Source organism: Alosa alosa, chromosome 20 (genome assembly GCF_017589495.1).
Source record: "Alosa alosa isolate M-15738 ecotype Scorff River chromosome 20, AALO_Geno_1.1, whole genome shotgun sequence".
Classification (NCBI taxonomy): Eukaryota; Metazoa; Chordata; class Actinopteri; order Clupeiformes; family Clupeidae; genus Alosa; species Alosa alosa.
This window is the reverse complement of record NC_063208.1, coordinates 22,951,550-22,966,998: the sequence shown is the minus strand read 5'-3', so window position 1 is coordinate 22,966,998 and position 15,449 is coordinate 22,951,550. Positions and strand designations below refer to the sequence as shown.

Sequence of the window (15,449 nt, the reverse complement as noted above, 5' to 3'; positions counted from 1 at the left end):
GGCTATCTTGTGTAGGTGCTGTTTGATCTTAAGACTAAAGGTGGATTTGAAATATAGCCTGTTCTCCCAGATCTCCCACCACAGGCTGAAGCTGATGAGAATATTTGGCCTCCCAATCTCCAGGAGTAGTTTAGGTGTCACTCTCATTCTCCATGACTTGAATAACAATGTCTCTTTGCGCATAGTGGAAATGAGGAGAATTAAGATGTGTTCATGTTTCAGACGTTTTGTCTGCTGAACAGTCGGTTGATCGAGACGGTGCCAGGCGTGGCACTGTCAGACTGGCAGAGCAAGATAAGATAAGCAGGGCTGCGTAGGAGTGTGCCAGCCTAATGCCCAGGTTTGGAGGGCCGCTGTGGATCCTCGCACGTACAGACGGATCATTTGACTCTGCGACAGTCAGCTGGTGTGATTTCTATTTGCGACAGGAATTCACACTTTCAGTTGCACAGGGTGCCTGTCTGAGAATGAGCCACACAAGCACTCGCAGATGCACCCACGGACATGTACACAGTATACACTCATAAAATGTCAACAAAATTATTCAAAAATTATTCAAAATTAGCCAAGGTGTAATAAGCAATTATAGGTCCATATCTTGTTTATCTAGAACATAATGAGTGTAGTTATTACTCCCGTTTAACCTGTCGTTTAACCTGTCGTTTGCCTTTGATAAAATGAACAATACCATTATTGATTTTCCTTTCATAGAGAGCATTTATGTACAGTATCTCCTTCATAATGTTATAATGGCCATTTGTAATGATCAAGATGAATACCTCATTTCTTCATTGATTAGGCAGAAGGAACAATAAGTGTTATCGAAATAATGACCCAAGCCGCAGATTTATGTAAAAAAATAAATATAAGCCCAGATGAAAACGATATAGACGTCACTGTTCACGACACATCAATGAACGTCAATACATACAAAGCCAATACAGATACACACTTCCACATTACGCGAACACTGGCTCAGCTAAGTCAATTGTGAGGTGGGGTCAGTGGGGGTGGTATCCCTTTGTCCATCAGTTTATATAATAAGCTGAGGAAAATGATTTCCTCTCAGGTTGATAATACTCAAGTCACTCTGGAGAAAGGATCAGTAGCCTTAGTTAAGTTGGATGCCCTTCAGCCACCTGACCAATTACAAGGAAGCTAAAGGGGAAGTGTCAAAACACATTTAGGCTGTCCAGTTGGCATTTTGCTCCGGTACACACGACACCACAGCCGCTGCCAAATAGACTGACCTTGACTTGGGAGTCTCGTGGTTGGGAATTGTGCGAACAGCAATTTAAGGAAAGAAACACCTGTGAGTTTGTTTGTTTGGTAGCCAGGGTACAGCAAGTAACTATGTCAGCACTCCAGCTCTGTGACCAGCTTGTAGACAAGGAGACAAGGGATCGTGGGACAGCGAGTGGGCTAGACTCCTCGTAGTGAGTGTATATGTGTCCCTTTTTGTAGTGTGTGTGTGTGTGTGTGTGTGTGTGTGTGTGTGTGAACCCTGTCATTCTCCGTGACATGGGAAAGGACTAGGAACCAGTTCACAGGGAAATGTTTCCTGTTGTGCCCCCTTTTCTACCTTTCATTGCCTATCTGAAACTGCTTCCTGTCTCCAGCGCTAGCTTGCTGTGCGGCAGCTCCATTGTCAGGAAGAAAGGCTTTGCTTACAGCACTCTCCAGCTCTGACTCAAGGGGGCCATGAGATGCGTTCTCTCTCCCTCTCCCTTTCCCTCTCCCTCTCTCCCTCCCTCCCTCCCTCTCCCTCCCACTGTGCTTCATGTTGATTAGCTAAATATGTTCGCTAAACAGATTTCCCTTGTGTGACTGTTTAAATGATAAAGCATGTTTGTGCCGCGTGGGCGGAAAGTCAGCAAACATTGCTATATTTCTGCAGCTGTTGGAAAGCTTAAGGTACAGCACTGTACTGACAGAGGTCATGCAACGGGCATCGTTGACATAACCATGTTGCCTATAGCCTAGTCAAATGCAATTCTGAAGCACAGTCAATGTATTCAATTTGTGTGTGTGTTCAAAATGTCTGTGACCAAAACAACATGCTCAGGCACGCAAGGACACACACACACACACGCACACACACACACACACACACACACACACACACACATGCACGCACACTTTCTCTGTGATGATGGCCCAAACAAGGCACAGCAAAGCATGCCCTAGGTCAAAGTCAAAGCGTCAAAGGACAGATGCATCATGGGAGATGGGCAACGACCAGGGGGAAGAGGCTCTGTGTGTGTGTGTGTGTGTGTGTGTGGGTTTGGGGGAGTGTGAGTCAGCCAATACACAGATACCAATCAACATGGGTAGATGTGTTATCCCTTGCAACATGGGTTCAATACCATCACTGTGTGTGTGTGTGTGCAATGACTATGTGTACTTGTAACTGGGGCAGATGGTTGGGAATCAATGGGTTTACCTAAAACTCGTTATTGTGTGACTGAGTGCATGTGTGTGACTGAGTGTGTGGGAGTGCTGTCTCTGCTCCCTGCCTGGCGCAGTCGGGCCGGTCAGTGCCTCCCCACGTCCCTCAGGCTAAGTTACTGCCTAGCTGCACTAACACTGTTACGTGGTCCATGTGTTCTGTCCACGCTAGGTCTCGCCCTCGGTGACGTGCCGAACGAGCAACCCATCGGGATCGTGCTGACCGTGCTGGGGGTGGTGGTGCTGGACTTTTGCGCGGACGCCACGGAAGGCCCTATACGGGCCTACCTACTGGACGTGGCTGACACTGAAGAGCAGGACATGGCCCTCAACATCCATGCCTTCTCCTCAGGTACGGCCCATGTGCAGCATCAGTGTCCGCCACATCCCTGGTGACTGCCTCATCTCCGCACCAAAGTAAACTACACAAGACTCTGACAGTGTGAGACTGGTGTAGAGCCCTATAGAGGAGACACATTAACTTGAGTGAAGCTGAGTTTCACATGGCAATGATTAACATTTAGAATGCAAAGAATGACAAAATTGCCTGTGTGTATCACACTGGTGACTAAAGCACTGTATATTACAATGCTATACCCCCTTTTAGTTCTTCTGACTTGAACTTGAGATACTAGTGATGTTTAAGTTACTCATTTAACAGGGATGCAAACAGCGCGCCTTTTGGCGGATGCCGCCTTTTTCACGGCTGTCTGGGGGACTTGTGTGAATCGTGCAGATCCGACGAGTTTTTTTTTGGGGGGGGGGGTTGAAGTGTCTGATTATAATTTCATCAAAGTTAATTCTGTATTAAAATGACTACATAAACACATAGCCTACCGTTACAGTCCATGAAACATAGGAAGTGTAAGACAACACTAAATCAAAAAGCTGCGCACGTAAAAATCCCATTTGCTGCGCACCATTATCCTACTGCTACGGGGCTGCACTTCACTGCACTCACTGCAAGGACTTAACGTTACATCTATCAGTTCGGGATCCAGTAATTTTGTGTCGCGCCTGGTCTTTTTTGCAAGAAAGGTAAGGTTAACCATATTTGATGTCTTCTAATCACATAATTTCTACCATTTGCATTGTGTAATGTTTAGGTTGTCCTAATGTGTCATTACAGTCTTTACAATAACTATACCAGGTTAGTGCTAGTTATACAACAATTGGGTTCTATGGAACTAATTATTTGTTTCTGATTGGCCGAGAGACGTTCCATGAGTTGGAATATCCCTGGACATTTCAACTCAGACTTTGCACAGCTAATAATAAATCACTCCGCGATACAATGCGAAGATTTGACACAATGTTCTCATCCCAGCTCTCCACTATTTCAAGCAATGGGTTACTCCTTAGCAAACCATAACGAAACAGTGATTCACCACATCTGTGGATTAAGCCACACAGTCAACTCAATGTAAGTAAGATAAACGAGGATGCTAATTGTTCTTAGCATTGCCAGCATTGTGTATAATATCCCAGATAGCAGACGGGCATTGAAACTATGTAGAATCAACATTACATTGTCAACCATAAATCATTGAATCAATGTCGGATTTCGATGAAGTTACTTTTACCAAAATATCTGGAAATATGGATTTGGAATTCTAAATGCAGTTTATTATGCTCAATGCAGCTCATTGCACTTCTAATGGAGGGTGATGTGGTACAACATAATGACTGAGCTAGGCTTAAGGCTACAGTAGAATGCAATAGGTGCAGAGATGGCTCATGATGCAATACAAGGAACAATCATAGCCAGAATTTTGTTAAAAGACAAAAGGTCAAAGTCTGGTCAATTGTGATAGAAATGCTGTAACTTTAGGCTTAGGCCTACTCATTAAAATCAACAGAGAGCCCACTACCTGTATATTGTAACCCAAAACTTAAAGACATGTCAAGATAGGCTACACAGTGCAGCTACTGGCCATTTTTGTGCCCTAACTGGTGAAATACAGTATTAACCTAAGTATGTCATTATATGGCCAACTAAAGATGTAATCTGCCTGTTCCCAGGGATGGGTAGTATTTCTGAAACATGTAATATGTTGTACATTTTCGTGCAGAATAACGTTATTTTGGGGCGCATTGAGAAAGGGGGCAAAGTGAAGTGAACTATTTTGCACTCTGTTATGATGCTGTCAGGTCTAGGGTAACACTATGGCTAATATATGCAACTTTTCATTTACAGAATGAGAGAATTTGATGAGAGTGAGGCACTAACACTTAAGAAAGTGGATGAGGGTTGTAAAATTTGAATTGGATGACTAAAGTTCTCAAGAAACTTGAGGTTGGGATGAGTGTGTGAGCAACCTACATGTTACTTATCTGCCTGAATTTCAATATTCTGATCACAACAACTGTGGGCAAATTACAAGTCAGCACCAGTGCTGCATTCATTGTTTTTCACTTTTATAATCACATCATCAAAAGTAGGTTATTGGTTTTACCAAAAGTATTTGGCAGCATTTTTAAACTACAAACCTATAAAGTATTTTGATACAAAATAAAAGTTTTTTCCAACTAAATAAAATACAAATTTGTATTTTAAATACATCAGACATGCCTATCCCTGGCTGTTGGCTGCAGTAACTCAAGCTAGGTAGTACTTATTGTTTTGTGTTTATGTTAGTTTTGATCCAATTTGACAGCTTTGCTATGTTGCTCACCCAAAATTTCTACCAGCCCACCCAAATATAGTAGCCTAGCCTAGGTTAGAACCAGCCCTGCCCTGCATGGAGACATATTTTACGATAATAATGGAGAAAATGTTAGCAAAACTTTAGGTTTTTTGTTAACGGAATCTCCCTCCCTCATTCATCTATTTAGGAACAGCCCACATTCTATGTTCAATCCAGAGAGACAAGTGAAATAAATGTTTTTCTTTTCTTTCTTTTAAGCGGACATCGCCATAGGCACGATATTTAGGCTACCTCTGTTAGGCCTACAAAAAGTTGCAAATTAAGGAGTATTTCCTGATCGGGGAAACCTTTCGGTCCGCGGTTCTATAATATCATTCAATTGTGCCGCAAATTAACAGACAGAAGTGGGGGTTTAATTTAAATTTATGGCTCCGAGACCAGCAATCTACTTGTCGAGGAGGCTCATAATTTGAGAAACGCTGCAGATCATAGACAGAGAAAGCTCTGGGAATAGAACGCAGGCATATGATTTTGTTGTCACACTTAAACTATGGAAAATGAACTTTATAAAGACTGGCTCGCCAATAAAAAAAAAAAAGGAAAAATATGCCAGATGGCCAGTCCAGCCCCATGTTCAGGAATTATTTAATTATTATAAGCAAAAGTGGAACGTGCACAATGTTTCATTTATCCCTCCTGATCGGGACGAATAAAACAGCTATTGGGGACGAAATAAGCATACAGTTTAGCCTAAGCTATGTAAACTTCCAATAATTTCAATATTTTACAACAAATGCTTGACTGGTTGAATGGTCATACATGTCATCAGAATATCGCTACATGTAGCCTAGATCACGATGAGTGTTTAGTGAGTAGGCCTAAGCTTGATGAACCATAAATTAAAAGTTTTCTTAACATTACATTAGGACATTATTACCATTAAACACTTTTACAAAAGTATAGGCCTAGCCTACAGTTAACACTTAATGACCTATCAAATGTCGGCGACTTAAGTGTGTGATTAGATAAATAGGCTGGCAGATGCAATAGGTAAATAGATATCTTTGTGTGTTAGCCCAAGCAGTAGCCTGTAGGCCAATAAAGGCAAGCGTGTTTACCACTTACATTTCTGACGTCTGATACTTCAAACTGCTGCAAGTGCATCAAGAAAGGTCCTGCCTTAGACCATGTTAATGGCCAATTGTAGACTAAGATTTGGAGGTGGCCAATCGAATTTCAAGGGTGGCCTGTGCCACCCGGAGCCACCCCTCTGACTCCGCCCCTGCAGAGGTAGTGGCAAAATGTAATTATATGATATATCCTGTGGGGGCGTGGGCTTCGATAATCTCACTCCTTTTTGACCATACCTCTGCATCCCTGATTTAAGATGAAACTGAATTTTTATTTTTATTTTTATTTTATTTTTATTTTTATACTTCTAAAACAAATTTGTGTGAGTAAAATGTACCTCTTTATTTTTGAATTACTTAATTACTTAATCTTTTACAAAAACACTCCTCTTGACCAGGTTTTACCCCACAAATGTGTGAATGGAGTGAGTCCAGATGCACCACCCAAGGCATGCTTTGATGATGGGGACCACTGGTCCATGGCAGATATTAAACAACACATTCACTGGGACTATGTTCAGGCACGCTGTTATAAAGAAGCGTGTCAGCAATTTCCGACTGTATTATGTAACATTAAACAGGCGTGCATTATCATTATATATTTAACAAGGTGTCCATAATTGGTCGGATGCCAGGCTGGCTGAGACTGTTGAGTCCTCATGGCTAAATCTGTCATTGTTGGAGTCTTAAAGTCATTAAGGCCTAATCAGTGTTGGAATCAAATATTTTGGATCACTTTTAACTCCTGGGTTCTTGAAAACAAACTGAAGTGAATAGTATGTTGTGGCTCTTTTAATTTTAGACAGAGCTGTGTTTAGACATGATTGGCTTATTCCAGAGCTGTTGCTAATCTCTGACTCTGTCTGTGCCTGCAGGTCTTGGTGGAGCTGTGGGCTACGCGCTGGGCGGCCTAGACTGGACCCACACTTTCTTGGGCCGGACGTTCAAGTCGCAGGAGCAGATCCTGTTCATGTTTGCGGCCGTGCTCTTCACCGGGTCAGTGGCGCTGCACCTGTTCAGTATCGAGGAGCTGCAGTACAGCCCGCAGCAGGACCGGCTGGACGAGGAGGGCGACACGCTCTCCTCAGTCAAGCTCAACGGCAGCCTGGCCCATCACGGCCAGCCGCACCTGCTGCTGGACGACGAGGACGAGGACGGCGACGAGCGCTGCGACCTCTACGACGAGGAGGACGAGCGGGACGAACTGGACATTGAGTTCCTGGACGTGGAGATGGTGCGGAGCAAGAGCGACTCGGTGCTGGCCATGGCCGACGCCACGCTGGACCACCTGGAGGCCGACGCGTCCTTTCCTGCGGCAGATCGAGCCGTCCATCTTCGCCGACCGGCTGTCGTCGTACCACGGCTCGCCGCCCAGGCGCAGCAGCAGCGCCGGCAGCCAGGACTTCCTGCGCATGGCCAGCCGGGCCAGCGACGGACCGTCCGGCGGCGGCGGCGGAGGAGGAGCGGGGACCGCCCGCTTCAGCCGCCTGTCGGCGTTCCTCCAGGAGCTGGAGCGTGAGGGCGGCGAAGAGGCGTTGCTCAACAACTGCCAGCTGGACGACTCGCCCAAGTCGCCCAACGGCCACGCGCCCGGCGGCGGCGACGCCAACGGCAATGGCGTGGGCGCCAACGGCCGGCCGCGCTCGGGCCCCTCGGGCCTCAAGGCCTCCAGCCAACGCCTCCATCCGCCGCCGGCGCCACACCTTCTACCGCCAGCCGTCCTGCACCTTCTCCTACTACGGCCGCGTGGGCTCCCACCGCTACCGCTACCGGCGCGCCAACGCCGCCCTCCTCATCAAGTCGTCGCGCAGCATGAACGACATCTACGAGATGCAGAAGCGGCAGCAGCGCAAGCGCACGACCACGACCGCCAAGCGCGCGCGCCACCAGAGCGGCAACACCAACTCCAGCGGCGACACGGAGAGCGAGGAGGGCGAGACAGAGACCACCGTCCGGCTCTTGTGGATGTCCATGCTGAAGATGCCCCGGGAGCTGATGCGCCTCTGCATCTGCCACCTGCTCACCTGGTTCTCCATCATCGCAGAGGCCGTCTTCTACACTGACTTCATGGGCCAGGTCATCTTTGAGGGAGACCCTACGGTAAGGATCATAGATATAAAAATGGCACGTGGCATCAAAGCAGCAAACCTTTTAGCAATGGGTTATATACACTATTGATGGTATCATACACTATTGATGGTATCATACACTATTGATGGTATCATATATATATATTGATGGCATCATATATATTGATGGTATCATATACTGATGATATTATACCATGATATCCAGCGGTAAATTTGCAATCTATGAGCCACTGTTAGACCATTCACATGCCTCTCTAAGATGACATTAACAAAAATGTCTTCCAAAGAGTATCACCTTAATTCAGTGCTAGTCGCGCAGTTGCAACAATGCTGAAAGTCCTGCTCATTCATCAGAAGGGTGAGTTTGCTGCTGGACTGATGCCGTGTGTATGTGTTGTGTATGTGTTGTATCAGGCTGCTGCCAACTCCACAGCTCTGTATAACTATCATAAAGGAGTGCAGATGGGCTGCTGGGGACTGGTCATCTACGCTGCCACAGCTGCCGTGTGCTCAGGTGAGACACACACAGAGAGAGAGAGAGAGAGAGAGAGAGAGAGAGATAGATAGATAGATAGATAGATAGATACAGTCAGCCACACACACACACACACACACACACACACACACACACACACACACACACACACACACAAAATAAAACACACACTAATAAAGTAGTCACACTCTGCCACATATACCAATACCTATACAGACTTGCAGACGCCTACTCACAACACGCCATATACAGTAGCAGATCCACTCACAGAAGCATACAGATGCAAACGTGCACAGACACTAACAGAGCAGGTTTACTGGCCAATGCATATACACAGACATGTGGCAGGTACCCACCCTCTGACTGCCACAGTGGACCCTCTGTCCCCATCTTAATTTCCCATCTGATGTCTCTGCTTACTGTTGCCCTTCATACAGCGCTACTCCAGAAGTACCTGGACAACTTTGACCTCAGCATCAAGGTCATCTACATCCTGGGCACGCTGGGCTTCTCCATCGGCACGGCCGTCATGGCCATGTTCCCCAACGTCTACGTGGCCATGGTGATGATCAGCAGCATGGGGGTCATCTCCATGAGCATCTCCTACTGCCCGTACGCACTGCTCGGCCAGTACCACGAAATCAAAGAGGTGAGAGGCCACCGCAGAGATCATGTTGATTATTCACTTAAGGATGCTGAGGAGTACCATTCTCAATAGATACCGTGCTATTGAGGCAGAGCTAATAGAGCACATCTACTCTGTTCATGCGCTCATGTTGTAGGATTTCCATGACCCATGAAACTGTTCTTTTGGGGTCGGTTTCTGGCACACTGATTAAGCCTCTTCTTAGGCTCAAAAAGAACCTGAATGAAAATCCCCATTAAAAAGAAGCTCTTAGTCTAAGACTAGGCTTAATCCTTGAACAGCAAACCGGCCCATAGTGATTGATATGAATGGTGTAAGTACAAAGTACTTGACATCAATAGCTAATCGGAAATTTGCTAAATTAGTGGTGGTGTTCACGTGTTTTCCTCTCCGTTTCTTTCAGTACATCCACCACAGTCCAGGCAATTCCAAGCGAGGCTTTGGCATCGACTGCGCCATCCTGTCGTGCCAGGTGTACATCTCTCAGATCCTGGTGGCGTCGGCGTTGGGTGCCATGGTGGAGGCCACGGGCAGCGTGCGCGTCATCCCCATCGTGGCGTCCGGCGGCTCCTTCCTGGGCTTCCTGACCGCGTGCTTCTTGGTCATCTACCCGCAGGACGGCGACGGGGCACACGGCAAGGGCGAGCAGACCAAAGCGCTGACGTCCTCGTCGGCGACCTCGTCCCTGGAAGTCGTGGAGAAGCCCAGCGTGCTCAAGCTTACCCGCAAGGGTGCCGCCACCACCACCTGCAAGGTGGAGTGCGAGTCCACCCTGTGACCGTGCACGAGGAACGAAGTGCATGAAAACAGACTAGCGTATGACAAACAAGACTCAACGCAATGCAGCACTCCACAGCGGTTGTGACAAACAACGCACACACTCATACACACTCATACACACACTCATACACACACTCACACACACACTCATACACACACTCACACACTCACAGCCTCAAAGTGGTTGTCACCAATGAGGCATAAAACATTCCCATCAGTGCACAGTGGTCTCCGATCTCATTCTCTTGCATGCGTCCAGGAGAGAGCGAGAGAGAGAGAGCGAGAGAGGACCAGAGGATAGAACTTGAAACAAGAGACTAAAAAAGCTGTTTCTTTATTTCGTCCTCAGTTCATTTTTGTTTGTATGTGTGTGTGTGTGTGTGTGTGTGTGTGTGTGCGCGCGCATTTTTTTCTTCTCGAGCTTGTGGGCCTGGCCTGGCCGGACTCAGGGCTCAGTGTGGAGCGGGCACTTGCCCGTCTCTCCCTCTCAGGGCCACCAGGGGGCGTCCCTGGACTGGACACATCAGGGGTCAGGGGGGGAAGTGTGTTCAGGATGGTGTGGAGGAACTCTGTGAAAGACACACACCTCTCCCACTCACTTTTACCCCCCAATGTAAAGATGGAAAGGAAAGTTTAAACAAAAATGTCTGTGAGAATATTTCCTTTGAATATACATATAGAGATATATACATACATATACAAACATTTATATTTTCCCTTAAGTTATTATATTTAGCATTTTCTTTTCTTGTTCGACCTGATGTCTCATGATGACTGGAGACATTGCAGTTACCAAAAGTTGCCCAGTTAAACGACTCTTATCAGAGTAATGTTTTACTTTGTGGACTTGTAGACTTCACTTGGCTTTATTTAAAAATACAAGAAAGCTGGTGTGTTTAGGTGCTCACATCATCAGGAGCGCTCTGAGATTTTGGGGTCATTCCCCGAGTTGGGCATCGAAGAGCTCAATTTTGACACCTGGATAAGGCACTATGGCAGTACCTGAGGGGGTTTGCCTGGGTCTTCTGGAGCGGTCTCATTGGGTCCATCTGGTGTTCGTTTTAACCAGATGTTTCAGGTCCACACACATCCTCAACCTTTCTGCGCAAAGCCTGACATTGCCACCTCAAGGGCATTAGATCTCATGGTGGTCGAAGGCGGTCGAAACACTTTTTAGAATCGATATAACAAATAAAAAATCTCAATGCTGCATCAGAGTTGTAGAGTATTAGCCTGATACCAAATAAAAGAGAAGCAACAGGATGGAGAAGTGGAGCCGTTTGAAAGGACATTTGTTTTTTTTCTCAGCTCCCTTCGTTTTCGTTTCTTTAATCTTTTGGAGTTGGCTGTCTCTCGACACAAGGTCAATGCTCTTTGCTGGATGTCACTTCAGAGATGTTTATATCCAGGTGTGCCTGTGCTTGGAGGAGACGGGGTGGTGGTTGGGGGGGGGGCGACTTTAGGGGAGTTTGAGGCTGATGGTGCCTGTTGCTGGCAGCACTTTTGTGGCAGAACTTGAACTGTGCAGGAATTACCATGAAGACAAATGTAGCGGTGTCTGTCTCTTTTTTTTTTTTTTCTCTCTCTGATTTTTTTGTTTTTCTTTTCCCTTTTTTGTCCTGTCCTCAAAACACAATCTCCTATGTTTGTTTCTGACAAACAAAAAAAGTATTGAGTTGAGTTAAGTCCTCTCACTAGTCTGTTTACATTTGCACCTGGTTGCTGCATGTGCGGCAGTGGAGTGGGGGTTGGATGAAAGAAGAGAGTAAGACTTTAGTTTAGTCTTTCTCTAAAATTCCCCACACAGTCGGATCTTCCAAACAAGTCCTCACCGTGATTCAATCTCCTTTTCACTCTTATGTTTGCACAGCTTAAGATGGGGACAAAGACCATGGTGATGACCCATAGCTGTGGCCTAACAGTTCTCCATAGGGAGAAATCGCTGTATGTTTTGGCGTATTCAGGGCATATTGTTCTGCGCCCTAAAACCTTTTTTTTTTTTTTTCTCCAATGGCATGTTCATAGGGCAGAGTAGGGCCCTTTAGTTCTGAGTTCTGCCCTCCTTTTTGCAAAGCTATCAGTCGGAGGTGTAATGTTACCACAGGTATATATATTTTTCTTCTTCTAAAAAATGGTTTCCATTTTACATTACTTATGATGGTAATACTTCTGTTCCATAGAAGTAGAGAATCGAATTAACAGCGAAGTACATTTTCAGTGTCTCAGAGAAGCCAAACTTGAAGACAGAAATTATTGTTTTCCCTTACTGAGAAATCAGGCAAATAATCAGTTGCAATAATGCTATCTGCCTCAGTAAAGTTGATTTGTTTTATAACACTGGGGTGAAATTGTCATGCATGAATGGTTGTTGGTATATTCTATTTACTACAGAAATGTATTCATAGATTTTCTTTTTTTTGAGAACAGCTGTCTTTAAATACTTGAAGTGCAAACTGGGTGTTTCTGAGAAGCAATGGAGTATGTATTCAGCTCCAGAACTCTTGCTGCAGATGGCAGAATGTTGACATGGAGTGATTTGAATTAGGCCTTGCTTGGGGAGTAGAACTTTTGATTCCATCAGGTGACAATGTCAAGTACTGAATGTAATATTTGTTTGTTTTTCTATGTGTTACGAGCAGAAGATCTGACATTGCACAGAACTTGCACATACAGTTTTAGAAAATCATCTTGCAAAAGAAAGAAATAATTGAACTGTGGATATTTATTTTTTGACCTCTTGGTAATGGACACTTCAACTTTTATTTAAAGAAAATATATATACAGAGAGATATATTTACAGTAGAGTTAATGCAAGGGATGTGGGTTGGTTACGACTGGAATACAGTTGTGAGTGAGTGAGCGTGTATGTGCGTGTCAGTCTCTGTGTGGTCCATCACGCAGTGTATGTTTGTGTGTGTTTGTGTGCGTGTGTGTGCACACGCGATAAAAATCACACCTCAATTGTTTCCCTTTCCTCACGTCTTTACAGTCTGTCTGGTTTACAAATCACACTTTAAATCCCACTGCGGAAATTTTTATTTCTTGAACAGACTTTTTTTGTCCTAAGAATGCACCGGTTGCTTTTTTCAGTTATTTTATTAATCATAGGAAAATTTAACTGTCTCTCACATCTTCACTGATAAATTATGTTACACATTTTGAGTCTTAGAATGAACTGGGAGTCAGAATTTTTCTCTTGAGGAAATTTATATGGATGTTACTTCAAGGAAAAAAAAACTATGAATGGGGAAATACAGACTAATTGCAGTGTACTATATGCCTTGTTATTCAAAGTTGTAAATATTCATTTAAATAGTTTCTTTTGCTGCTATTAAAAAGCTGATTATTTTATATTAGGATTTTTTTTCTAAAAGACATGTATATAAAGTCTGTACATAAGCTTGAGCCTTCTAATATAGAAACATTGAAAAAAAAAACACTGTATTGAATGCACCTTTAAAGAATCTTAACCAAACTGTTTCCTGTCTGTTTATTTTATTCCGACTTCTCTCTGAACTCATTTAGAATGTCTCTCACTAAGTTGCAGACATGACATGCAGTCACCTGCTGGCCTTAGCAGAGGTGGACGAAGTACACAATTTCGACGAAGTACACAATTTCTTTACTAAAGTGAATGTTGCTAAGTCAGATTTTTTACTTAAGTTGAAGTACAGAGGTACTTGCTTTTAAAAATACTTAGGACTAAGTACCGTATTCAGAAGTACACATATTTTTCCTTTTTTAATGTATTGAAATTTAATGTTTAATTGGTCATTAATATGTTATAAATCCTTTGGTTGGTCATAAGACTTGAAGAGACCTTTTAGTTCCTTACATACAACAAAAAAATATTACCTTTTTTCGTAACTTTGCAACTGTTCAAATGGATGCAATAATATAATTTAAACCATTATTCATTCTCTGTTCACAAATCTAAAACATTCTCACTACCGAATATAAAACCAGATAACTCCATTATGAGTAGATTATTTATCGTTTAATAATGTAGGCTAAAGATATAGCTATGTGGTGAATGCCAGATTGTCAAATTTCATTCCAATTTCGCAATGGCCATGGAGGATAGCCTGGTTAACACCAGACCACTTCTAAAATCTAAATTGCTAACAGGTTCGTCTGGGTTCTCCCAGGCTACATGGAGGATGTTCTGATAAGAAATCTATTGTCACCATCATTACCACAGCCAATTCAGCCAAGTTCAAATTTAACTATTGAAAAAATTAACTTCAAGATGGTCTATCGCATTGTTGCATTTAAAGAATCAAATGTGGTGAAAATGTAACGAGTACTTCATGCTCATATTTCAAATGTAGTGGAGTCAAAAGTACAGTATTTGTCTTTCAAATGTAGTGGAGTTTTACCAAAAATATTAATTCTCAAGTAAAATATTAACTAAGTAAATGTACTTAGTTACTGTCCACCTCTGGGCTAATTTTTTTTTATTATTATTATTCAGTGCCCACATACTAAAAAATATATAGGGTGATATAGGCTGACTGACTGGTGTGAGCCTCTGGTGTAGGCCTATGTGAAATCTTGTGCCAATACATGGGTTGTCACACACTGCTGATAGCACATGGGTCTTTTCCCTGTTGTGAATCAGGATGTTGGCACCCCCTGGTGGACTGCAGATGTAAATGTTTTCTGCAAATGTAACTAAATGTTGCCATCTAGTGACCACATTCTTTGCCTTTATAATTGCTGCAGAAATCCATAAGAAAACCTAAATGGTTTCGTAAGAAACCCATGACGATCTTGAAATTATACATGATGCACATATGTTATCCAGTTGCTTTTTGTGACTAGAGTTAGCTGGGTTATCTGGCAGTCTACAACCCCAAAACAGAAAAGGTTGGGACGTGTAAAATGTAAATAAAAACAGAATGTGATAATATACAAGTCTCGTAAACCTGTATTTAGCAGCAAAAAGGACATAGACAATATATCAAATGTTGAAAATGAAAATGTTGACTATTTCATGGAAAATATATGTTAATTTTGAATTTGGTGCCAGCAACATGTTTCAAAAAAAGTTGGGACGGGAGCATGTTTACCACTGTGCTGCTTCACCTCTTCATTCACAAAATTCTGTAAATGTTTATGAACTGAGGAGACCATTTGCTACAGTTCTGAGAATGAAATGTTGTCCCATTACTCACTGATATAGGATTTCAGTACCAGGGTCTGGATTTT

General features: G+C 43.7%; 1 protein-coding gene across 1 annotated transcript in view; it reads left to right on the top strand.

Annotated features, from left to right (window-relative positions):
- Window positions 1–11,673, top strand: part of LOC125285789 (solute carrier family 45 member 4) — a 56,892-nt gene extending 45,219 nt beyond the window's left edge. The window contains 7 exon segments of the mRNA XM_048230396.1: window positions 2,621–2,800; window positions 7,102–7,532; window positions 7,534–7,898; window positions 7,900–8,326; window positions 8,731–8,830; window positions 9,250–9,461; window positions 9,862–11,673. Coding sequence (XP_048086353.1) covers window positions 2,621–2,800; window positions 7,102–7,532; window positions 7,534–7,898; window positions 7,900–8,326; window positions 8,731–8,830; window positions 9,250–9,461; window positions 9,862–10,236 — 2,090 coding nt within the window. The 3' untranslated portion in view covers window positions 10,237–11,673.
- Window positions 11,674–15,449: the final 3,776 nt, after the last annotated feature.